The sequence below is a fragment of the Tachypleus tridentatus genome, chromosome 11 (assembly GCF_004210375.1).
Source record: "Tachypleus tridentatus isolate NWPU-2018 chromosome 11, ASM421037v1, whole genome shotgun sequence".
Classification (NCBI taxonomy): domain Eukaryota; kingdom Metazoa; phylum Arthropoda; class Merostomata; order Xiphosura; family Limulidae; genus Tachypleus; species Tachypleus tridentatus.
The window spans coordinates 37933910-37961875 of NC_134835.1; the positions used below are offsets into that span (position 1 = coordinate 37933910).

Consider the following 27966-nt stretch of genomic DNA (forward strand, 5'->3'; position numbering starts at 1 on the left):
TTACAGCTCAGTCTGATCTGTTTTAACACTTTTATTAAAATTTCTCTTACGTTGGCCATAAACGGTTAAAGTGCGAGACGGTTCCCGGATGCTTTCCTTACGACAGAATAGAATGGTGCGAAATTTTCCCCGAAATTTCAGGCTGAAAATGCTGTAAAGTAGTGGATTACAGGCAGATGAAGCGTAGACCATGATATTTACAAATATCAGGTAGGTCCAAGTCTCTTGAAAAGGGGTTTGGGAAAAGGTGTTGTAAAAAAGCAATACTTGATGTGGGGAGAGGCTGATGAAGTACACTGAAACCCCAGCAATCAACATCTTAACAACCCCACGTCTAGCATTCATGGTCACGACTAGATTATCTCTCCTCAGTACTGGTTCTACAGACTGAAACATTTCAGGTCGGAAAAGTCGTCGACCAATTCCAATATACAAGACAATCTGAATTATTAAAGGAACTAAGTAAAACACTGTAAATTCCAGATACTTAAATACCAGAAAGTGAAGTCGGCTTAACTTGACAACACAAGGTTTAAACCCCGGTGCAACGGGCAGCAGAACATGGAAGAACAGATTTGGAGAGGCAAAGATCATGGCCAGTGGCCAGATGACAGTTATTGACAGAATAATTCGTCCGCGACAGCACAAGAGATGGGCTCGTATTGGGTGAATGATTGCCACGTATCTGAAAAGAAGAAAAAAACACAGTAATTATTTTCAATCATATTTATGACTCAGTAATATTAGTTACTAACAGAATAATTCGTCCACGAAAGCGCAAGAGACGGACTCGTATTGGGTGAATGATTGCCACATATGTAAAAAGAAGAAAAAAAAACACATAATAATTATTTTCAATCATATTTATGACTCAGTAATATTAGTTACTAACAGAATAATTCGTCCACGAGAGCACAAGAGATGGGCTCGTTTTGGGTGAATGATTATTCCATATCTAAAAAGGAAAAAAAACAACACATAATAATTATTTTCAATCACGTCTATGATCCATTAATATTAGTTTTGCCGAACACGATAGTAAATTAATTTTCTAATATTTATTTAGGACTTCATCGTATATTTTATAGCTGAACATATTTTGATAAAATAGCAAGGGACCTTTCTTATGAAAACATGTATTAATGTGTATTATGTAAGATTCTATTCATGTTTCTTATTCTGAGGCGTTCATAGAATTCGACGAATTCTTAAGACACATCAAAGGTGAAGATGCCGTTCAAATCAGGCAAAATTTTTAAAATTCAGAAGTGTTGCAGAAATCATTAAAATATAAAATTAATTCACAAGCCATTGACATTATCGTCATAACAGATATATTTAAAAAGAAACGAAAACACTTTTACTGTGCTCCACCGAGTACTAAAGGTCAGATGATCGCAAAGTAAAATGTATGTAATGAAAAAACGTTATGTTTTAAACAATTCATTGAAAAAGAATAAATATATTTCTAGTTAATTTTCCTTCTTTTTATTATAAATTTTCTATTCTTTCTTAAGTAAATAAATGTAAAAACGTAAATAAAGCTTAAATCTTCAAGGGAGTCCTTTAATTATAATATCTGGGAACGTAATAACTGAGATAAGCAAGTAAAAGTGTTACAAGTTATATTATCATCTGACATGACAGTTTTAGGCTTGACGTACTGTTTTTTTTTCTTTATTGTTTTAACTTCTTTAGTTAGGCCCGGTATGGCCAGGTGGTTAAGCCACTCGACTCGTAATTTGAGGATCTCGTGTTCGAACCCCTATCACACTAAACATGCTCCCTTTCAGCCGTGGGAAGGCGTTATAATGTGATGGTCAATCACACTATTTGTCTGTGAAAGAGTAGCCTAAGAGTTGGCTTTGGGTGGTGATGACTAGCTGCCTTCCTCTAGTCATACACTGCTAAGTTAGGGATGGCTAGCGCAAATAGTCCTCGTGTAGATTTGCACGAAATTGAAAACAAACAAATAATTCTTTGGAAAGTATTCTGTCGATTTATGTTTTATTACATAATTCTTAATTTCAAATTTCTGCTTTGACAAAAAAGTAAATAATCCAACAGGCAAAATGGAATATGGGAGCGAAACCCACATAAAGAGCAAAATACTTCTACGAGGAATAAGTTCTTAACCTAATTCCATGATAAAAACAAGCTCTATATTACATACATGTATTATTACTGGTTTGCTATTCTAAATCATGTTGATTTTTTTCTGATGGGTCTTAGCTTACGTTGATTACTCATGTGCTATATATATATATTCAGTATTATATAAGTTGAGATCAGATTATGAATACGTGTGGGTACAATAACAGAACTAACAAAATATAAAAATGTGAAATGTCATATGATTTAAGTTTGTTTGTGACGAGACAATTTCATATCTTATACTTATAAAGATATACAGTAATATGCAGAATGTATACTGAAAGATAAAAGGCGATTATACACATAACAAAATGAGACAGTAGTATTGGCTTGGTTTGTTTCGAATTTCGTACAAGGTTACAGAATGGCTATCTGCATCAGTTATCTCGGTAGTAGCCTTATAATATATAGAAACGTTTCACTAACCATTGGAAATAAATAAAGACCTTTCACATTCTAGATACATGTATTTTTTCAAATTTCTGGACAATTTCAGATCATAAAATTTAAGCGAATGTGTAGTTTCATGCAAATTTAATATTACAGAGGGAATACATTTGTAAATTTCCTTAAAACCGAACAATAAATGGACCGGCATGGCCAGGTGGGTTAAGGTGTTCAACTCGTAATCTGAGGGTCGCGGGTTCGAATTCCCGTCGCACCAAACATGCTCGCTCTTTCAGCCGTGGGTGTGTCATAAAGTTACGGTCAATCCCACTATTCGTTGGTAAAAGAGAAGCCCAAAAGTTGGCGGTGAGCGGTGATAACTTGCTGCCTTCCCTCTAGTCTTACACTGCTATATCAGGGACGGCTAACGCAGATAGCCGTTGTGTAGCTTTGTACGAAATTCAAACCAAAACCGAACAATAAATAAAACTACTTTTTAGTTAATTACATTTGCAAAATTTCTGATTTTATAAATTTCGAATCAAGTATGACTTAAATGTTTGAGAAAACTGCAATTTTTAGTGATGTTTAAGAAATATTTTGTTTGCTTGTGTGTAATTAAACACAAAGCTGCCCAATGAACTATCTATGCTCTGCCCACCACATGCATTGAAACCGGGATTGTAACATTGGAAGTCCGCAGACATACCGCTGTGCCATTGGGCCATTTATGGAATAAAAGGAAAAAGAAAAAAAGAAGATCTTTACTCTCCAGGTAATAATAAAAAACGTTTTTATTTCAGCTAATTTTTACTCTTGCGGCTTTGTCACAGCTGGTATTGTAAATAGCCGTAAATATGTTGTTTTTTTATGATAGCTAGAAAAGAAATTGTCCAACAGGAATGTTACCAATTAGTATCCCACTATTATCTCTCTGTGAAAAAGCCCGCAGACGACTTTTCTGGTACTTGATCTAGTCTATGGTTACTGAAAAGTAACCCTATTTCCAGAACCAGCTCTAACAAAATACGCATTTCTAATTCTACTACGATGAAGACCAGTATATTGTTTGATAAATAAAATATTTTTTTTGCCTACTTCCCTTACTTTCTACATTTTTTCTTATTTTTGTATAGATTTTTTCTTTTTAATCCCTAACAAATAATGTTCGAGTTGTCATCTGTCTCTTGTTCTTTTTCCGAGTACAATTAGATTTTATTAGTTTTAGGAAAAAGTTTGTTTGTTTTTGAATTTCGCACAAAGCTACTCGAGAGCTATGTGTTAACCATCCCTAGTTTAGCAGTGTAAGACTAGAGGGAAGGCAACTAATCATCACCACCCACCGCCAACTTTTGGGCTACTCTTTTACCTACGAATAGTGGGATTGACCGTCACATTATAACGCCCCCACGGCTGAAAGGACGAGCGTGTTTAGTGCGACCGGGATGCGAACCCGCAACCCTCAGATTACGAGTCGCACGCCTTAACACGCTTGGCCATGCCAGGCCGTATTTATAACATTTATTGATCAGTTAAAAAATGTCAGTCATGTTTCTCAGAAGTCTATTAGGAAAAAGAAAAACAAAGTTCATGTAAGATTCATTCATACAAACATGCCTAAAAGAGCGTAAAAGGAAATGCCATTTTCATTTAAAAGTAAAATGTTTCCATGTATATGTGAAAAGAAATAAAGCCCTATCTTTTTTTTACATCTCTTAAAACTGTAACAAACAAAATATGAAATTCTAAAAGGAAGGAAAAAACTGCCAAACATGAATAATTAGACGCAATTAAAAGATTTACAACTTATTTTCTGGCAATATTTATTTGTTTTAACTTTATTTAATAACAATAACAATAAAAGATTTAGAATGTCCCGAGAAACAATAATTCATAAAAATATGATCCTGTCAACGAACTGTTTTTACTTCTTCATATGTTATAATCCAATGAGCTGATTTAACTACAATAGGGTTTCTGTATTTTTTTCACATGTTTTAAGACAACCAAGAAGATATGACCAACAATACACAAATTATTAAAGAACCTTAATTTATTATAATAACCCATAACTAATTACATCTTACTTAAATACAGCTGAAAAGTTTCAGCCTTCCAAAAGTAAAAAAAACCTGAGAACAAAATATTTGTATATTTTTTAATTTCGCACAAAGCTACTCCAGGGCTGTCTGTGCTAGCCGTCCCTAATTTAGCAGTGTAAGACTAGAGGGAAGGCAGCTAGTCATCACCACCCACCGTCAACTACTTCGGTTACTCTCTTACCAAGAAATAGTGGGACTGACCGTCACATTATAACGCCCCTACGGCTGAAAGGGCGAGCATATTTGGCGCGACGAGGATGCGAACTCGCGACCGTCAGATTACGAGGCGCATACCTTAACACGCTTGGCCATTCCGGCCCCTGAACACAAAGTGAAAAAAAACAACAACAAAACCTTTTCCACATACACATTTCTTCAGATTGCAAGCGTTCTCCAAATTGTCACATTAAATTCAGCTTTTAATACCTTTTGGTAGAAAAATATAGATGTATAAAAACCTAGTATTAAATCCAAATAAAGATAACAGATTCAGGTTTTGTATGATTTAGAATCAGGTTTCGTACATTATCCTTATCTATACATTACTATCTCACACTATACAACTGAGCTAGTCCGGGTTGTCATGGTGCTTAACTCACAGAGGGATTGAAACCAGACTCTGAAATATTTTCAGATGTGGGGGCGTTATATGGTAATGATTAATTCCACTATGCTTTGGTAAATAGTAGTCCAATAAATGGAGATGGACAATGTTAGCGCTGATGGCCCACATTGCGCAAAATTCAGAAAACAAACAGATGGTGTTAATTAGCTGCCTTTTCTCTGGTCTACCACTTCAGAATTAAGAACAGTTATTGCAGATAGCTCCAAGTAACTTTGAGCAAAATTCAACAAACATAAATAAAACAAGTTTATTGAGTAACTTAGTACTATTTACATTGATATATTCAGGTGTGACGAGTCAGAATTAAAACTTTTCTGACAGAGTTTCTTGAATCAAAACTACCAGCTCTCTGAAGCAGATTGTTAAAAGGTTTATTAGCGTAACTTCCAACTCACTGGCATATTGCTAAAATGTTATCAGTGTAAGTTACGAAATCTTTGAAATATCTTAAAACGTTACCTGTGTAAACAATGAACTCTACCATACGGTTAGAATGTTATCAATGTAAACTACGGAATCTATCAAATATATTCTTTGAACGTTGCCTGTGTAAACAATGAACTCTACCATACGGTTAGAATGTTATCAATGTAAACTACGGAATCTATCAATTATATTCTTTGAACGTTGCCTGTGTAAACAATGAATTTTCTACCATATTGTTAAAATGTTATCAGTGTAAGCTACCAAACATATTCAATAGATTATTAAAATATTTCTTATGTAAACTACTAACCCTCTGAAGCATGTTGTGAAAATGTTAACTCTCAGAAACAGATTGTTAAAATATTTTCACTGCAAACTACCAACTCTCTGAAGCAGATTTTTAAAATGTTATTAATGTTAGTTACTAGTTCACTGCAACAGATAATTAAAAGTGTGACAAATGTTGAAACAGGTTATTACAATTTGGGTGTATAAACTGAAATAGACTATGTCAAAAGGTGCTGAAATCAGACACTATAATTCACATTTGATCTTTTTTATGCAGTTTAAAAGTTGGATTATGTTTAGCTCTTGTTACAAACTTTTCTAAAATTAGTAACAGAAATACTTATAATGTAAATTGTGTGAAACACTCATTTTACTTATACTAGCTAGATCTTGTAATAAACTATTTAAAATATGAGTCGTTAGAGTTATTTTTCTTCAGATATTTGTTTGCAGTAATCATGAAATGTTGCTATGGTAACAAATGACTTATCTTGAATGTTACTTTTGCTGTTGCTGTCTGGGAGCAGTTTGGGTTAAAAATAATTTATAAGCAGAGACTGAGGGTGATTTCTTGACAAAGTCTTGTAATGGATTTACCTACGTACATTTATTTTAACACATACGCTTGTTTCTGTTTGATGTATGTGACGTATATTGTTTCATGTCTATTACGCAAGTCCTATCTGTTCTCTAAATTTGTAAAAGATTCTTGAGAGTAACAATCAACAATATTTGTTTTACGAAAACTCTACCTTGTTTTCGAACATTATTGTAAGTTTGATATTCTCTCGTGATTGGTATCTAAAACGGACGAACCGAAAGATAGTTATTATTATTACTTAGCTACAGCCAGTCTTGGAAGCTATAATTGTGATTAACGCTTATTATTGGAGAACTCCAGATATTGACCAAGAACGTTTATAGCTTTCGAACATTATAAACCATTTATTTTTAGTAGATTACCATCATATGTTAGTATTTTTACAAAGACATTATATAATTCAACTGTGAAAAACTCACATGTGATCAGCGAAGAACCAACTACCTCCCCGATAAGTTAATTGTACCTATATCAACTTAGAATTAATTTGGTCATCGTGAACCACCGCTAAAATATCCTGTTTTAGACCAGATAGAAGACTAGATATTGTTTGTAAGTTTGTAAAAAAATTGTGTATAAATACTTAATTGTATTAGCTACTTGTAATAACTGTCATACAAAACATGCTCGCCTTTTTAGCCGTGGGAGCATTATAATTTGGCGGTCAATCCCACTATTTCTCGGTAAAAGAGTAACCCAAGAGTTGGCGGTGGGTGGTGATGACTACTGCCTTCCTTCTAGTCTTACACTGCTAAATGAGGGACGACTAGCGCAGATAGCCCTCGTGTAGCTTTGAGCGAAATTCAAAAAGCAAAACAAATATTATATATTATTGTATATCAAAATATACAAATATATTAAGAAAGAAAATTGTGTATATCAACCTTTTTGTAAGTATTATAAATTGGATTCATATTAATATTTATTTACCTTCTAAGTTTAAATTATCATTTAACTCAGTTTTAAACTATTTCAAATTGTACACGTAAGAAGCTATATCCAACAAATTTTGTAATTTTGAACAAACTCTAATAAGTTTTAGTAGTAAAAATTGTAACTTAATTCATTTAGAATGTCTGTGTTTGGTAATAAAATTTCAAAATAATTTGAAAGCCGAATGTGCTCGCTTTATTGGAAACTTTGATACTGGCTGTTTGGTTAATGAAACTGATATATGTAGCTGAATACTGTCTATATGTTTGTTGTTAAGGGGTTGATTTTTTTCCAAAATGATTTCTGATTGTAAATCTGTTTGTGTCAAGAAACCTTCATAACTTGGTATAAAAATATCATCAATGTATCTACAAATGCGACTAATGTGAAATGTGTTTTTATAGTCTTTAGCTACTAGGATTTGTTATGCATTAGATTTCCAGCTTCAACAAATATAAATTTGTAGCGTGTGGTCTTAAGTTATCTCCGTTTGAATTCCTTGCATTTGTATGCCTTCATAAGAGAATAAAAACACACACATATAACAAAACAACATTGAAACTTCCAATAAATCCAAATGATTTTGGAAAACGATATTAGTGTTGCTCAAGATACATTTTTTTTTGTAAAAACTTGAGATATATAAAACGTGCCACTTTATGAAGACGAAGCTTTTTTCTTCTTTCAAAAAGAGTAAACCAACTTATAAATAATATACGTACAGCTAAAATAACTGGATAAATCAATAAAGATATTGCAGTAAAAAATAAAAAGAAGAAAGGGCTTTAGGATAACCCGGACCATGATAAAAGCATACAAGTAAAATAAAAACAACTTCTGATTGAAGTGCTGTCGGTCGTCTGTCAACCACATCACTTTAAAATGCTACAATCAATGGGTTCGATTCCCCTCGGTAGACTCAGCAGATAGCCCAATGTGGTTTTGCTGTAAGAGAACACACACACACGACCACATTACTAGTTCGATTGCATTTTTAATTTTCGAAATAAAGCCTTGAGTAGTAAGTACAGGACTAGCTCCGAGTTGTTCCATGTTCAGTAATTTATAAATAGTTGAAACTTTCATAAGAAAACATCTAAGCCAAAATAATAACTATTTTAATCAATAAACATAAAGATAACACTTAGAAGTCAAGACTGGGTACTTTTACCGGATTTTTTTTAAATTTATTAACATGACCATTTTTATTATGGAGATGAATGCAGTGTCTTATTTAGCGATACATGAAGTTATTTGATTTGATTACACTGAATAATAACTACATTACAAAAATATACAAAATCTGAGTACGTTATAGTAAAACGATTTTGGAGCCTCACAACGTCATTATAATCTACGTCGCCACGTTCATTCATGCATTCTTTTTTATGACTTTATCTTGACAGTAGCTCTGCAGCGTGGTTTCCATTGTGAAAGACTCCGTCTTAAGGCCATTTTGTATAAAGAACGTCACTTTTCTCTTGCCGAAAACACGTGTACGGCATTTGCTACTGCAAATGATTCTCACCTGTTATAAATCACTTTGCATGCCACTATTGAGCTGCGCCTTGTTGTACATATCTTCCTGCATGGTCCTATTTCTCAATTTTGATCCGCATTCCTTTTATTTATAATGTCATAAAGTTCAAGGTATATGATCGGCCTTGAAGTTATAAATCACTGATACGAACTCAACTAACTTAGCTTTCGAAAGGATTGTTACATACCCTTCTCAAAAGCAATAATTTTTTATTGGAATCACACTACTTACACATGGTTAAACGATGCCAGAATGTAGTTCTGATAAATTCAGTTCCACCGCGACATTATATAGACTATAATTATCTCATAATTTCCGGATTTGCAAATTGAAAATCGTTTTCATATAAGACATTCAGCCCTCTGTAAAGTATTTAAAGCTTATCCACCCATTTGCACAAATACACCCATAGAAAATATATAAATATGTTGTGTTTGTTTGTTTGTTTTGGAATTTCGCATAAAGCTACTCGAGGGCTATCAGTACTAGCCGTCCCCAATTTAGCAGTGTAAGACTAGAGGGAAGGCAGCTGGTCATCACCACCCACCGCCAACTCTTGGGCTACTCTTTTACCAACGAATAGTGGGATTGACCGTAACATTATAACGCCCCCCACGGCTGAAAGGGCGACCATGTTTGGCGCGACGGGGATGCGAACCCGCGACCCTCAGATTACGAGTCGCACGCCTTAACACGCTTGGCCATGCCGGGCCCAATATGTTGTGAAACACTTTTCATGTTTCCTTAACTTTAGGCTCAGCATGGCCAGGTGGTTAAGGCACTCGACTCGCAACCTGAGGGTCGCGGGTTCGCATCCCCGTCGCGCCAAACATGCTCGGCCTTTCAGCCGTGGGGCGTTATAATGTTACGGTCAATCCCACTATCGTTAGTAAAAGAGTAGCCCAAGAGTTGGCTGTGGGTGGTGATGACTAGTTGCCTTCCCTCTAGTCTTACACTGCTAAATTAGGGACGGCTAGCGCAGACAGTCCTCGAGTAGCTTTGCTTGAAATTCAAAATAAATAAATAACTAAATTGTATTGTTTAACCTCGGAATGACTCGGAAAACAAATATTACCTCATTGGTATTTACAAAAGTACGGAAACAGCAATCTAAAAAAGGGGTGTTATGTGCTATTACTGGAGCTCTATTTTAACAGATAGTGAACTCAGTTTTACCCTAATCGTACCCTGTGCTTCCTTAATTAATACATTCTAAGATATACTTATAGATATTTGGTTGAATAAGCCATATCTTTACTCGCAAAGAAACTATTATCTTATTATACCTGGGACAGAATTCGAAAACATCAAGACAAATTAATAGATTCAGATAGGGGTTCTGGACTGACCGCAAAATATTGTCATTACATGTCTCAAATTCCATACAACGTACCAAATTATGACGTATTATTACGCTGAAGGAAGCGGAGGCCTTGCCAATTGGTTACATCAATACTCTCAGCGCATCAGAGTAAACAATGTCACAATATGTGTTAGAGCAATCGTGACTCCTTTATGTATTACAAGCCGAACAAGTCCGAGCCCGTTAAAACATGTTCACACCCATTGCTGTCTTCCACCTCATTTATTGTGAAGTCGGTAACGTTAAAATCAAAACGTTCTTCAACTTCCATTACCATCCGTCCGTAGCAGGAAAAGAAAAACAAAATTTATGTTCTGGTATGACGATTTGTTAATTATTCATGACTTTAATAACGTGCGTTTACTGCTACGGTAAACAACTTATTAGATACAGCCTGTTCGTGAAATGTACTGGCCTAAAGTTCTACGCTTTCTTTGATAAGTAGAATAAATTATTTAATGTCACACGTGCCGTTTCGTTTCATAACATGTTTCAAAGACTACATGAAACAATTAGTAACTAATGTTAGGTGGCTGAGCTGATAATTTCCCATGAGTCTTGCATCTAACGGTTATCCGTTCCTTCAACGTCATATACGAGGGCTGTTCAAAGATACGCGGACTGTTTGAATTGCGCGGCTCCAGTTGGTTCCAGGGGAATCCGCTTGGTGTCGCTAGGTTTGCACAGATCAGCTGATTACGACGCCATTTTCCGATTGCAGATATCTTCATTTGTGTATTAGCTACGCGGTTTTAAGTGAAGTGCGATTTTTTCGTTTGGCGGATTTCAGAATGAATGACCTGAAGGAGCAACGACTTGCTGTGAAATTTTGTGTTAAACTTGGAAAATCTGCGACTGAAACTTTTGCTATGCTTAACACGGCTTACGGTGATGTTGCTATGAAGCGTACGGCATGTTTCAAGTAACATGAACGTTTTAAGGATGGTCGACAGTCCATTGAAGATGATGAGCGTTCTGGACGTCCTTCCACGTCAACTGACGACCCACACGTCGACAAAATCAACACTCTGGTGCGGGCAAATCGACGTCTGACTGTCAGGGAGCTTGCTGAAGAGTGTGGGATATCAGTTGGATTTTGTTACGAGATTTTGACCGAAAAATTGAAGATGCACTGCGTTGCTGCGAAATTTGTGCCTCAGAACTCGTGAGTTTTTGGCCAAACACTCGATCACTGTTCTTCCCCCCCCCCTACTCACCTGACCTTGCTCCTTACAATTTTTTCTAGTTCCCCAAACTCAAAAGACCCTTGAAAGGAAGAAGATTTGAGACGATTCCCGAGATTAAGGCAAATGCGATGAAGGAGCTGGAGGACATTACAAAAGAAGCGTACCAGGACTGTTTCAACAAGTGAAAACACCGTTGGGATAAGTGTGTGCGTTGGGGAGGAGAGTGCTTTGAAGGGGTCCCAGACCTGTAACTTCTAAATAAAGTACATTTTGTTTTATGACTTCAGTCCGCGTATTTTTTGAACAGCCCTCGTATACACTAAATCTGGGTAGCAGTCGCCACGATGAAATGTCTTTAACATTAAAACCACCAGTCATACGTCCAGTAACCATTTGTCCGCGTGTATTGTGATATGAACTGGCTGTCTGTGTCAACTGCTAACTTATATAAATGCACCAAACGAGTATCATGAGATTTACACTGAATCCCAGCAGATCAGGTCCATTATTAGCTTTAAATATGCTGTCCCGATTCTTTTGGTAAAGTAACTTATTTACTGCTCCAGCAATATATTTCTATAATTACTGTTCTCTTCCGACATTACTTAACTGGTAAATTTTAATGAAATATATTTTCCTTGGTCATAGAAGTCGAATTTTGTGTGATTCTTTTGCAGTAACGCAAAATATGAATCATATTAGAAACAAAGATCGAGTTACAATTAACTGAAGAACCGAACAATGATCAACATTAGTAGTTTCTTTAATTAGTGATATCAGGTATTACTAGAATTAAAAACTAAAAGAGAATGTATGAAAACGATCTGGAGCTGAAAATTACACCCTTTAAACACATATCCAGCTTTGTTGGGTAGCGACATCTGTGATCGACCCTTATATAGGTACTGATGAAAACTGAGAAGCGGAACTTGTGGATCTCAGTCAGTAGTGAGACTGTGATACAAAATGGTGTGATTTTAATTTTGATGATATTATATACATTACCAACCTGAAAACAACCTTGAGTTGAGTATTGTTAATTACTGGCATTCAGTTGTATGAGAACAGAGCAGTAAATAAATTTAAAAGGTGTTATTGTCATATGTTTGCAAATTTTACGTATTTCTCAAATAACTCGTTTCAGGAATAAATATCGCAGTTTATTAAGCTGAAATTATTTGTTTTTCAGCTGTAGCAATGGTTTGCCTCGTTTTAACTTTGTCCTGAAGCGATTGTAACTTGGTTTTAATACGATGAATTTGTTTCTTTATGGTATTATTAAGGCTAATTACCTTCTCTCAGTGCTGTGGTTGCGTTAGTCCAACTAAATTGATTATCGTTAACGTAAAGATTCTGTGCGCAACATCAAGTGATTGGTCAGAGTAGAAGACTGTTTCATTTCCTGTCACTGGCTGATGCTGGCCTGATTTTGATCTACACTCATTAAAAGACGAGTCGCAACCAGAGGGAATTTATAAACTTATAAGACAGTCGTAATTACTTTGTCTCTAAAATATAGAACCGGATTTTCTAACTTATAATTTTCCAGATATGATATATAGAGTAACTTAAATCATTTATAAACCCAAGACCTTAAAGTTAAATACAAGACTGTATTGATTTGTGTACTGTTCCCAATACAGAAAGTAAAGTAAATACCAGACTGTATTGATTTGTGTACTGTTCCCAATGCAGAAAGTAAAGTAAATACCAGACTGTATTGATTTGTGTGCTGTTCTCAATACAGAAAGTAAAGTAAATACCAGACTGTATTGATTTGTGTACTGTTCCCAATACAGAAAGTAAAGTAAATACCAGACTGTATTGATTTGTGTACTGTTCCCAATACAGAAAGTAAAGTAAATACCAGACTGTATTGATTTGTGTACTGTTCCCAATACAGAAAGTAAAGTAAATACCAGACTGTATTGATTTGTGTGCTGTTCCCAATACAGAAAGTAAAGTAAATACCAGACTGTATTGATTTGTCTGCTGTTCCCAATACAGAAAGTAAAGTAAATACCAGATTGTATTGATTTGTGTGCTGTTCTCAATACATAAAGTAAAGTAAATAGGTTTGTTAATTGCCAATATCCGGTCCATACAGGAAGAAAAGAAACTGTAAAGTATTTAATTACCTTGTTTAATATAATTACGCTTTTAGATAACATTTTTTATTCTCAAGGTGTATTATATATATAAAACTACATTATAGAGTGCTTTGTGCATAAATAAGTTAGGAAGTTGAATATCGAAGAAATTCGGCCCTGTCAATCAAAAACCTCATGCAGTGTAACCGTAGATTTCTCAGTCTCTTGAATGCAATCGGTTTCACTACAGGATCTCTTCCTTTTAAATACAATACCCATAACATATCACAAGAAGTCTGAAACATCATTATTATCAAAATGCACAAACAACAGCTAGAAAGTCCAACATTCGTAAACGAATGCTGCATACTTCCCACCATCCACTTGATTCAACAACATCTTTATAATGCAGTAGGTTTCAAAAGAAATGTCATTTAAAGCAGATGAAAAGGTCATAGTGTAGAAGATAAATACATTAAAGGGATAGACGTTAGCAAAGGAAAACATGTTGGTACTGAAGAAGTTCCTTGTAAACTATAGGACAATCATTTTCTGCATAAATAGATGCTCTTAATATATCAGAAATCTTGTATTTATTTTTGAACAATTAGCTCATGTATATGGAGAGGAATGAAAAGTCAAAACCCATAATTCTGCAAAATGTTTTGACCTCTGACCCTTGTAAAATTTTATGAAAGGTACAAATATCGTATATGCCTGCTTCAGTCAGTAGGATTTCTCGTAAGATATGTTTGTGCAAAATCACATCCATAGATTGTCGAAATATAAGGTAATGGCAGGAGTAAAACCTTGCCTTTTCATAAATGTTTGTACCTTTGACCTTATTAAGATAAAAGAATAGGTACAAATCCATGTGAGCTCGCATGATATCTCTGTGACATTTTTATTTATTTTTGATTTTTGTGCAAAACAATACTGGGGCTATCTGCACCAGCCATTCCTGATTTAGCAGCAAAAGACAACAGGGAAGGCAGCTGGTTATCATCACCCACCGCCACTTATGATCTACCCTTTTACCAACGAATAACATTATAATGATCTCACGGCTGAAAAAGCATGTGTGGTGGGACGAGGATTCGAACTCTCGACCCTCATAATGAGAGTCGAATGCCCTAACAACCTGGTCATGTAAGACCATCTTTATGGCAAGTTTCATATGGATTGTTTGAAATATGACAGAATTGCCAGCAGACAAAAATATGAACTTCAACACTTAAACTAAGCGGGGTAAGCCTAAATAACTAAAAGAAACAAAACGAAAAGAAAGTTTCGGCGTATTAAACCAAGATTCACGCCCTCTAAGTTTCAAGGTAACTGACCACAAATGTAACTGTTGAAACTAAGAAATATGTTGTAAATATAAGACGTCTTCTTCCCTACGAAATACATAATAACGAAAATGTTCTTTTTAAATTTTCTTTTCATATTTTTGTGTTTCAGTGGTAACTAGAAACAATTAAGAACATAACGCGTCTCGTTTACATATCATAATGTCTCCACAGTGGGATCAGTGGCAAATTTACGAACTTGCAACACTAAAATCTGGGGTTCGATTCCTTGTGGTGAACGCAGCAGATAGCCAATAGTGGCTTTTCTTGAAAAAAACACACACACGTAGGAACAAACATTTCCCCCACAGCGGTTTGTCTACGGACTTACAATGCTAGATACCGGGTTTCGATATCTGTGGTGGGCAAAGCACAGATAGTCTGTTGTGTATCTTTGTGGTTAATTTCAAACAAACAAAAGGACAAAAGTTAGTAAATTACGTCAGAATGTATCTACCTTCATCGTTTGCCTGACGTACTTATGAAACTTACTGATCAAGATAAACATCGGTCGTCTCAGCAGCTAAAACACTGTGCTTCTTAAGAACAATAACAATGCATTTGCTGTTGAATTAATGTATACAGACCTAGCATTGCGAGATGATTAGAGCACTCGACTAGTAATCTGAGGGTCGTGGGTTCGAATCCCCGTCACATCAAACATGTCCGCTCTTTAAGCAGTATGGGCGTTATAAAGTGAAAATCAATCCGACTCTTCGTTGTTAAAAGAGTAGCCCAAGAGTTAGCGGTGGATGGTTTGTTTATTTGCTTTTGAATTTCGCGCAAAGCTACAAGAGAGCTATCTGCGCTAGCCTGTCCCTAATTTAGCAGTGTATGACTAGAGGAAAGGTAACTAGTCGGCACCACCCATCCCCAACTCTTGGTATTGACCGTCACATTATAACGCCTTCACGGCTGAAAGGGTGAGCATGTTTGGTGTAACAGGGAATTGAACCCGCGACCCTCAGATTACATGTTGAGCGCCTTAACCACCTGCCCATGCTGGGCTGCAGTAGGTGGTGATGACTAGTTGCCTTCCTTTTAGTTTTACACTGCTAAATTAGGGATGGCTAGCGTAAATAGCCCTCGTGTAGCTTTGCGCGAATATTCTAAACACACAATATTCCACGATCACAGCTTTAGCACAGTTATTTCAGTGTAATCGTTGTTTCGTGTTCACGTATTTAATGCAGTAATTTAAGTGTAGTCGCTGTTTCCTGTTTACTTCTTTAGCACAGTAATTTTAAAGTAATCTCTGTTTTATTTTCACAACTTTAGCTCAGTAATTTTAAAGTAATCTCTGTTTTATTTTCACAACTTTAGCTCAGTAATTTTAAAGTAATCTCTGTTTTATTTTCACAACTTTAGCTCAGTAATTTTAAAGTAATCTCTGTTTTATATTCACAACTTTAGCTCAATAATTTTAAAGTAATTTCTGTTTTATTTTCACAACTTTAGCTCAGTAATTTTAAAGTAATCTCTGTTTTATATTCACAACTTTAGCTCAGTAATTTTAAAGTAATCTCTGTTTTATTTTCACAACTTTAGCTCAGTAATTTTAAAGTAATCTCTGTTTTATTTTCACAACTTTAGCTCAGTAATTTTAAAGTAATCTCTGTTTTATTTTCACAACTTTAGCTCAGTAATTTTAAAGTAATCTCTGTTTTTTTTCACAACTTTAGCTCAGTAATTTTAAAGTAATCTCTGTTTTATTTTCACAACTTTAGCACAGTAATTTCAGTGTAGTCGATGTGTTGTTAGTAAGTTTAATTACGACATTTTCGTTGTTGTTGTTGTTTAACTATCTTACTTTTGAACACAATGTTGTTACATTTTTTTTATCCAGTTTAATGGTCCTACCTTTAGTGTAATACTTTCAATGTATCTGACTTTTTTAGTGACCTTATTTTTAGCACAGTTTTGGTCTAGTCGCTCTATGTTAAACTTACATTTCAACTAAATAATTCTAGTATCATCGTATATATCTTATGGTTAGAACAACACATTCTTTAACAGAAACCCGTATTGGGTTTAAGATGCGTAAGTTCGTATTAAATAAATAAACAAATAGGATCAAGACTGCCTATATCAGAATTACTGTCAAAATACTTCAGTCGTTGCAAGAAGATTTGTTATTAAGCCAAAATTAATCAAATTGTTAGCTCTCTTAGTGCTTAAGCCTTGTTTAATTTGAAGTAGCTTATGTTGGAGAGTGAAGGATAGGAAGTTCAGTGGTTATTGAGTTTTCACATGACCATTAGCTGAGCTGAGATACAACAAAACTCTGCATCTGCTTTAAATGTCCTCATAATGTCACTAATCTTGTTTAATCACACAATGCAAGAGAGAGGCATTATCTAACCTATTATTATCCCTAAGTTTCGAAAATATTTTCCTTAACATTGTTTCACCACAGAATTCATTATATGATCTACTTGGAAATGTAAAAACAAAAACAAAAAAGAACGGTTGTTTCAAAAGTAGAAAAGAGAAAGAAAACCTTTCAGTAAGTGTTGTTTTCTCCAGTGCAATGTGTGTGTGTGTGACAGCAGGAAATTTAATCAGATCACTGTCACTAACAGACCTAAAAGGTGCTAAAGTGGACTGTAAATAACTAACCTTAAAGATGCCATAGAGTCTTATTTCGTTAGAATTTCATATAACCGATGCTATAAGGGACCAGTATCATGAAAAAAAAATCTCTTATCTTAACCTGAAATATTCATACTTCTAGTTTGGTAAACAATGGTGTAATTACCTTAGACTTAAATTTTATTGAAAATATGAGAGGGATGATGTTATCTGTTAATTCTACCTTTTGGTGTAATTTCAGTAAAATAAAACAAACATAGAATCCCTTAAAGATGTAGAGGTTTAATCTATTCGCTGCTTTTTCCGCACTAGACTATGTTTTCTTCTCTTGTTTCTTCATTTTCCTTTCACAACTTCACTAATTAGTTCTTTGGTCAGTACGATTTTTAAAACAACAGCCAAAGACAAACATCTTTTACGGAGTAAATTAGACCGTAACAACGTAAGATAGGAAATATCTAAACATAATGCGTGTAAGGTAGATAATTATAGTTATTATTTGGAATCACTAATTAAGTTCAATAAACTGGCACATAAATATAAAACGTTACTTGGAGTCTATGACCTGTACCTGGAGATCATGCTCTGTTCCTGGAGATCATGCTATGTACCTGGAAATTATGATCTGTACCTGGAGATCATGCTCTGTTCCTGGAGATCATGCTCTGTACCTGGAGATCATGCTATGTACCTGGAGATCATGCTCTGTTCCTGGAGATCATGCTATGTACCTGGAGATCATGCTCTGTACCTGGAGATCATGCTATGTACCTGGATATCATGCTCTGTACCTGGAGATCATGCTACGTACCTAGAGATCATGCTATGTACCTGGAGATCATGCTATGTACCTGGAGATCATGCTCTGTTCCTGGAGATCATGCTATGTACCTGGAGATCATGCTCTGTACCTGGAGATCATGCTATGTACCTGGAGATCATGCTCTGTTCCTGGAGATCATGCTATGTACCTGGAGATCATGCTCTGTACCTGGAGATCATGCTATGTACCTGGAGATCGTGCTCTGTACCTGGAGATCATGCTATGTACCTGGAGATCATGCTATGTACCTGGAAATCATGCTCTGTACCTGGAGATCATGCTCTGTTCCTGGAGATCATGCTATGTACCTGGAGATCATGCTCTGTACCAGAAGATCATGTCCTGTACCTGGAGATCATGCTCTGTACCTGGAGATCATGCTCTGTACCTGGAGATCATGCTCTGTACCTGGAGATCATGCTCTGTTCCTGGAGATCATGCTCTGTACCAGAAGATCATGTCCTGTACCTGGAGATCATGCTCTGTTCCTGGAGATTATGCTATGTACCTGGAGATCATGCTCTGTACCAGAAGATCATGTCCTGTACCTGGAGATTATGCTCTGTACCTGGAGATCATGCTCTGTACCTGGAGATCATGCTCTGTACCTGGAGATCATGCTCTGTACCTGGAGATCATGCTCTGTACCTGGAGATCATGCTCTGTTCCTGGAGATCATGCTCTGTACCAGAAGATCATGTCCTGTACCTGGAGATCATGCTCTGTTCCTGGAGATTATGCTATGTACCTGGAGATCATGCTCTGTACCTGGAGATCATGCTCTGTACCAGAAGATCATGTCCTGTACCTGGAGATCATGCTCTGTTCCTGGAGATCATGCTCTGTACCAGGAGGTCATGCTCTGTACCTGGAGATCATGCTCTGTACCAGGAGGTCATGCTCTGTTCCTGGAGATTATGCTCTGTACCAGAAGATCATGTCCTGTACCTGGAGATCATGCTCTGTTCCTGGAGATCATGCTCTGTACCAGGAGATCATGCTCTGTACCTGGAGATCATGCTCTGTCTCATCTCCTTTCTTTTTAACAACAGCCCTGCAGTAATTACCAATAAGATAAAATGTTTTTTTTTTTTTATAGAAAAACCATATCAATATAATTTCCAGCTGTACATCTAAGGCGCTAAAGCCCATTGGAACTGCATGATGGACTTTACATGTATGTGATTAAATAGATTTGATGTACCTTTATTTATTTTGTCATTTTTCTCTTGAAATCCACAGTGGATTTTGAGGTTTGGCTGTAAGTTTGGGAGCCATCAACAACTTTAATGTTTTTTATCATTTTCTTAATGGTACCAAAGCATTATTTAAGTTGCTTCTTAGGTTGGAGGGTTCTCTTTCCTAACCATAGAATTTACATGACTCATAAGTGCGGTTTCAGATCTCGCCAATTGTTTTTGTAATCACACTGCTGTGAATGTTTTTTCGGTTTCCATAGATGATATTGGAAACTTCCTTCTCCAATTTTTTTTCACGCTCTCATCGTTTAACAGTCGATCTGTATGAATATTTCTCCTTGGAGTGAGCGGTTATCAACATTTCCATATCCGTGGATTAATTTTTGGAAACGTTTTACAAGCCCTATGTTTATCACCTGATTTTCTTTGTTTAATATTCATTAGAAAATAGAAGTCGATTCACATGAGTTTTAATCATTTGTTAATGCAATTTGTATATTTTACTTCTGACGAAGTTGAAAACATAAGATGAAATTTTTAAATAAAGAAAAGGTATGATTTTATGCAACAATAGTTCTAATGCAGTGGTTCTTAATTTTGTTGGAGATACTGAACCCCGGAAATTTCGTACTTGCATTCACAGAACCCTTCGTAATTGGTAAAATAAACTATGATTTTTCATAGTTAATAGATATCTTATTAGTGCACAAAATGAACCATGCATCAGTTGCACACAATATCACTGTGTTCAAAGAACAAAACCACCAAAACATGAATTTCACACAAAAACAAAAACATAACTCAATGAAAATTTACTGCAAATCTATATGACTTTTGCTATTGCCTTTCAGAGACAAGTTCAGAAATGCGCGGCTTCACCTTGGCAAGTGCCACTCTTATATCATTTTCGCAACAAAGTCTGTTCCTTTTCTTCGGTTTTATGTCTACCATCCTCGAAAAGGATTGCTTGCAAAGAAACGTTGTAACAAACGGTATGAGTATCTCAAGGGCTTTCTTGGCAATAAGAGAGTACACTACGATTTGGTGACAACAAAACGTTGAGAGCGTTGTTGTTCTGAAAAGTTACTGTTGAACTTGGCTCTGCTGAAGTTCAATGATTTCGTCGAGGTATTCATCATTGACATCTGATGTCGCAACATTAAACGTGAACGGCTGTCTTACCCATGCTGGATATGACTCTCTGGTGGGGAAGTATCCGTCGAGAGATTTACGAGCTCATCTAAGTGCATGGCAATTGCTTGCTTCAGTTCCCCGGGTACAGAAATGTCTCCGATTTCAGACACATCTTTGATCTTACTTACACAGTCGTTCAGCAGGGGAAAGTGTGCGAAGTTATAATTTTCTGTTCGTCGTTTCCATAACGGTAAATTTTTTTGAAAAGCCTTCAGGTTTTCTTCCGCTTCGATGATGTTGACTCCACCGCCCTGCATCTGTTGATTGAGAGCATTGAAGATATCAGCCATGTACGCCAAAATGAGAATGAACTTTTTCGAAGCAATCTGCATGATAATGTTGGTGCTCTCGCAAAAACAGAGCTAATTCCACACGCATGGCAAAAACACAATTCAGCACCTTTCCCCGGGATAACCACCGAACGTTAGAATGGTACAGAAGTACCTCGAATTCAGAGCCCATTTCATTACACAGCTCTTTGAAGATGCGGTGTTTCAGGGCACTATTTCACACAAAGTTCACACATTCCACTATAATTTTAATACTTCTGCCACTTTAAAGCCAAGGTTTTTGTTGCCAACGCATGCCTGTGCAGAACACAGTGCGTTACAATGATGTGTGGTGCATCGGCTTTCACCAGCGCACCAAAACCAGAGTTTCGTCCCAGCAGAAACCATATCTCACGAAAGATCGTTGTCTCTGAAGAACTCATCCACAAGTTTCTTCACGTCGGCTACCTTAATTGTTGCTGTAAGAGGCTTACAAAATAAAAAAATCTTCTATCTCGTCGTTCTTCGCATAGCGCACGAATACAACAAGCTGGCTTAGATTGGAAATATCGGTGGTATCGTCGAGTTGAAGGCTAAATTTTGCTGGGCTTGAAATCATATCTGCAACTACTTGAGCCAAGATGTCTTCGCTCATGTCATCTATTCTGCTACTGATGGTGTCATTTGAAAGAGGAATTTGAGATAACTTATTTTCAACAGCTTTTCCCAGCATGATATTCGCCATCTTCAACGCAGCTGGTTTTACGAGTGCTTCACCAATGGTGTGTGGTTTGCCCTGCTTTGCGATCAAGTACGCAACTTCATACGATGCTGTAAGGATCTGTTTGTCGATGGGTACAAAGCTGTGAACAGGCAAAGTAACCTTTTTATCGAACCTGGCTCTCTTTACCTTGAATTCAGCAAGCGTTGTGTTCTTGTATTTCCCATCTCCATGCAGCTTTAGGGAGTGTTCTCTTAGTTTTGCCGGTGCTAGACTAGAATTGCTCAACTTGGCATTGCAAATCATGCATTGAGTTCCATTATACACGTGAATCCATATTGTACGTATTCGTCCGACCACTTTCTGTTTTTGCTCGACATAGTTAGTATGAAGGGATTGAAAGATTAGGAAAAAAAAATCACAAATGACGCATGATTACTACAATCACAAGTCGACTGCTGAGCGCACGAAGTTTTCTGCCAAGTGATGTGCCATGATCAACCGCAGCCAATGATGGCAAGTGGAGCATGACGTCACGAATCATACGAGTGGGGTGAACGGAACGGACACACACACAGTGTGTGTGTCTTTACTTCCGCCGAACCCTTGAGACTGACTCACCAAACCCCTGGGGTTCGATTGAACCCAGGTTAAGAACCACTGTTCTAATTTAAATCAATAGAGGATTATAAAGTTAGATCGCTCAAAAAACAATAAAAATATTTAATTTTCAATTGCAGCGCCGTCTTTTGTTAGAAACATATTAATAACGTGACATTCTGAGCCATCTTACTGTAATATAACGGGCGTAATGTGTATATCAGCATTTATGTATATAACCAAAACTCCTTCGCCATCTATTGAATGGCACCAGAAACTAAAATCCATAAACGATGTCGCACTTATAGAATTCAATATTCAGACAAGGTTTGTTTGTTTGTTTTTGAATTCGCACAAAACTACTCGAGGGCTATCTGCGCTAGCCGTACCTAATTTAGCAGTCTAAGAGTAGAGGGAAGGCAGATAGTCATCACCATCCACCACCAACTCTTTTCCAACGAATAGTGGGATTGACCGTACCATTATAACATCCCCACGGCTGAAAAGGCGAACATGTTTGGTGCGACGGGGATTCAAGTCCACGACCCTCAAATTTCTGTACGTGAGGATTTGATTTTATCTTTATTGACGTAATTTCTAAATGTAGTACTGAAAACTGGAGTAAAATATTTTAAGCTGATATTGAAAAAGCTAAAACTTATTTCTTTATCCATCTAATGTTACCAGGAAAGTTCTACGCCTTTGCCTGCAGTTTTGAACACTACATGTAAATAATCGATGTAAGACGGCGTTTCAGAACTTGTTTTCACATAACTAATACTTCACACCCACTAACACTTAAACTTGCTTAATAAGTATAATTTTAAAAGAATGTATTAAAGTACTACTGTTGGAACTCGTGTTGTCTGAAATAAAGCTAGTTACTGGACGCTTATCAAAGACTGAAATGTCATACAGTGTACAGTCTTCCAATATCCAACGTTAGAAACTGAAAAAAACAACAACTGAACACTCTAACGTATAGTATTAAAAATGAAATTGAACTTTAACTGAAAAGCAAGCGACATGCACGAGGTTCTTGTTGACTGTTGCAGCTGTATTCTATATTTAGTGTGTGTAACTTAAGAACGTTCTACATAATTTAAACATAAAACAAAATTACTTAAATATTCCTTTAAACTTTTCGTTTTTTGCGAATTGATAAATTTTGTCACATGTTGGTTTGGTTTGTTTTTTGAATTTCGCGCAAAGCTGCACGAGGACTATCTGCACTCGCCGTCTCTAATTTAGCAAGGTAAAACTAGATGAAAAGCAGCTAGTCATAATCACCCACCTCCAACTCGTGGGCTACTTTTTTACAAACGAATAGTGGGATTGATCGTCACATAATAACGCCCCCACGCCTGAAACGGCGAGCATTTTTGGTGCGATGGGGATTCGAACCCGCGGATTACGAGTTAAGTGCCTTAACCAACTGGCCATGCTGAGCCAATTTTCATCCACACATACTATGCGAGCACAATCAAACTCCTGTTGATTTTTCTCTCGTTCCAGCTTTGAGGGCCCGGCATGGCCAGGTGGCTAAGGCGTGCGACTCGTAATCTGTGGTTCGCGGGTTCGAATCCCCGTCGCACTAAATGTTCGCCTTTTCAGCCGTGGGGGCGTTATAATGTGGGTCAATCCAGCTATTAGTTGGTAAAAGAGTAGCCTAACAGTTGGCGGTGGGTGGTGATGACTATCTGCCTTCCCTCTAGTCTTAGACTGCTAAATTAGGGACGGCTAGCACAGATAGCCCTTGAGTAGTTTCCCGCGAACTTCAAAAAACAAAAAAACTCCAGCTCTGAGAAGATGTGTGTCTAAGTTAACCTTGTCTGCAATACCTGAGAAGATGTATATCTGTTTTAATTTCATTCGCTTGTAGGTCGTTCCAAATAGCCCCCCAGTGGCACAGTGGTATGTCTGCGGACTTACACACTAAAAACCGGGTTTCGATACCCGTGGTGGGCAGAGCACAGATAACCCATTGAGTTGCTTTGTGCTTAATTCTAAAAAACAAAACAAACAAACAAAACGTTCCAAATAAATTACGAATTTCAGTCTATTAAGCGAACATAAACTAAGTGTATTTTACAGCGAGCATTAAAGTTTAGTAGTAAGAACACACTATATAATATTGAACACGGATTGTCCTGTCTTGTTAAAGTATATGTAGGGGATAATTAAAAGCGAACGTTTTTTTAATATAACGGTGATCATAAGTGAAAGTATATTAAACAATAATGTAGCATTGAACAAATATTAAAGAACTGAACTTTTGAAAAGCCTGAGCTCCTTATCAGCCGTTAGGATTCATGATATTTCAAGTTACGGTGAAACTCGAGGCATTTTTGTTTAGAAAGAACCACCACTTAGCACTTAGATAGATACTACTGATATTGGTTGAAAGGTACGAATAATGGTGTTTATTTTTTAAATAAAGATTGAATTAATAAGTTGGAATACCATATTACAAGAACTTGATGGCGTAAACCAATTCTCGAGATTTTAATTAGTATCCAGTACTTATATTTCCCAAATCTGCGCAATGAAATCTCCCAGTTGTGTCAACTGCAGGAATCGAACACTGAATTTTAATTCTATAAGCCCTCAAGCCAACGGCTGAACTACCAAGGCAGGGATGCTTATACTGAGACTCATATTTAATTACGTTCGTAAAATATTTTGTATTTTCTTAAATATTGTTGCTATAAACGAATGGCTTTTTTCCTATTGATGTCTCTAGTTCTTCATAAATGTCATACTAAAATCTCACATTAATATAACAGAAAAATATGCTATAATTAGTAATTTATTATTTATCAAAAGTTTTTATTAATATTTTCATATATAATGCAACACAGTCGGCAATCTGTAATTTGATTAGTGTGGTGTATAACGTCGAATGAGCTAAGATTAGCATTAGTGTGGTGTATAACGTCGAATGAGCTAAGATTAGCATTAGTGTGGTGTATAACGTCAAATGAGGCTAAGATTGGCATTAGTGTGGTGTATAACGTCGAATGAGGCTAAGATTGGCATTAGTGTGATGTATAACGTCGAATGAGGCTAAGATTGGCATTAGTGTGATGTATAACGTCGAATGAGGCTAAGATTGGCATTAGTGTGGTGTATTATGTCAAATGAGGCTAAGATTGGCTCTTGCTTTGGTAGGACGTGTAATGATAAAACGTTAATTTGACTAAAGGGACATCGTCGGATGCTGCCTATAAGGCCCGCCATGACCAGGTGGGTTAAGGCGTTCGACTCGTAATCCGAGGGTCGCGGGTTCGAATCCCCGTCGCACCAAACATGTTCGTCCCTTCAGCCGTGTGGGCGTTATAATGTTACGATCAATCCCACTATTCGTTGGTAAAAGAGTAGCCCAAGAGTTGGCGGTGGGTGGTGATGACTGGCTGCCTTTTCTCTAATCTTGCACTGCTAAATTAGGGACGGCTAGCGCAGATAGCGCTCGTGTAGCTTTGCGCAAAATTAATAAAAAACAAAAGCTGCCTACAAGTTAGTGCTATAATAAAGTCTACATTGTAGCCTGTACTAACTCAGTGAAGTACATTCTTAATCATGATATATTGTTTTATCGCTACTGTTTTTTTTTATAAAGGTCTACTTTTGTTTTTAGTTCAGTTTATGCTCTTAACTTTAGCTGCTAAATATTTTTTCTTTCGTAATTAAAACATTTTTTCACATATTCTATACAATCTGTAAAAGACATTGACGTGTTTATGTGGACGTCTAACTCGTAAATTAATATAGGTTTTAAATGTCTAGCCTCTTTGTAAGGTCTATAAACATCATCATATCAAACATTTTCTTCAATATAAAACTTAAATATATAGAAACTCTCTACCTCCATCTTCACTGAAGTCACTCTAATAAATATGCATTTAATATTTATTCATTACGAAAATAAGATTTATTTGTTCATGATTATAACATGCTCTATTTATAATCTTGAAGGTTACTGTATTTCTGTTTTCAACAAACATAACGTCTTTTAAACTATGTTTATTTGATTTTAGAACAAAACTACACTAAGTAATCTTCTATGTGCATCGCGGAAAGCGAACCCCCTGTTTTAGCATTACAAGTTAATAAACTTTTTGTTGTCCCACTAGTGAACTACAGATTTATTTTCTTTCCTACCATACAACAACACGTTAAAAATTATCCTCATTGATACAAACTTGCTCCATTTGTATCTACAATTTTGGAAGTTCAGGCTTAACAAACAAAAATAATATTTGTTCTTAGATTCAAAATATAAATTATATAATCAGCATCTTAGCTCTCTGGACTCAGAAACTTTACTGTTTTTGAAATGAGAGGTTTCTAGGATAATTTTCAATTGATACATTTATTACAATGTAGAAAGTGTCTAAAACTAGTTCTTTGTTTATTATAATGTTTGTGGGGTTAGTTCCAGCATTCTTTATATTTATATACACCATTTTTATTTAAAAACAAAGAGAAAACAAATTCTGGTATGCTAATATTTGGATTTTATCCAGAAGTCATAGCAAATATCATTATTTTTTCAATACGAGTGTTTTTATATGAAATATTCTGAATCGAAAGCACTTTAAACACTTGCTTTCCCTAATTGTTTAAATTTAAAACATAAAACAGTTTTATAACCCACCTTTCGATACAGACACTGACCAGGGTCATCACGGAGGCGTACAAAGCCGAAACCTCTGAGAAGCGGATGACCTTGCAAGAAGTGAGACCAAGTTGCCAGCCATTATTTTCCATGAACTGGATAATGTCAGGGACGCAGACAATCATGATGATAAAATCGCTAATAGCAAGATTCATGATGAAAAGATTAGTCATGGAACTGCGCATGCGTGTGTCGCTGAGAATCATGTATATTACCAGAAAGTTTCCTACAAGACCAACCGACCCAATAACGAAAAATAGGACAGATAATGATATAATTGTCACCTTAGAGGCAGGTAGATGTTCGTCATCATCGTCACCCAATGTAATGTTTACAGCCATCGACGTTTCGTTTTCTATAGTCATATTTAAGTCATATGGTAATAATTCTTCGAATTTTGAATCTTCAAAGCCCATTTTTATTTGAGATGATGTTTCAAACTAAAATATGGTGAAATTTTTCTCTTTTGATGTTTACACAGAGTAATATTGTCTTTCCAACTAATCGGGCGGCTGTTAAATTTAAAGCAATAGAGTTTAAGCCTTGTTAGACGGAGCGAAACTTGCACCTACGAAGACAAGTCGTCTTGTCATCAAAGAAGGACAGAAACTTCAATGGAACGTAACCTAAAACCTCCAGTTTTCCATTCAAACGAGTGACGACCCTGTCATCTAGCGTCAGATAACATAAACAGACAAAACACAAAAAAATGGGGATGATAAAGTTGGAACTGATAGCGTCGTGTATAAATTTTAACTTAGTTAAAAAAAACACTAAAACTTTATGCTTGCAAATCACAAATAATCTTCTGTAATTCTATTATATATATTTTTAAGTAGCACCTC

General features: G+C 36.1%; 1 protein-coding gene across 1 annotated transcript; it reads right to left on the reverse strand.

Moving 5' to 3' along the window:
- Positions 1–27614, reverse strand: LOC143231343 (neuropeptide receptor 15-like). Its single transcript, XM_076465885.1, has 2 exons — positions 27101–27614; positions 1–685 (listed from the first exon to the last, which is right to left on the reverse strand). Exons 1-2 carry the CDS (start codon positions 27535–27537, stop codon positions 1–3), a joined length of 1122 nt encoding a protein of 373 aa, XP_076322000.1. The 5' UTR covers positions 27538–27614.
- Positions 27615–27966: the final 352 nt, after the last annotated feature.

Bases quoted from the DNA above. Each gene is read 5' to 3' on its own strand.
- LOC143231343 (XM_076465885.1), bottom strand. From the start codon at position 27,537: ATGGGCTTTGAAGATTCAAAATTCGAAGAATTATTACCATATGACTTA. The intron at 686-27,100 runs GTGGGTTATAAA...TCTTCTTTTCAG, and splicing joins GTCAGTGTCTGTATCGAAAG to ATACGTGGCAATCATTCACC.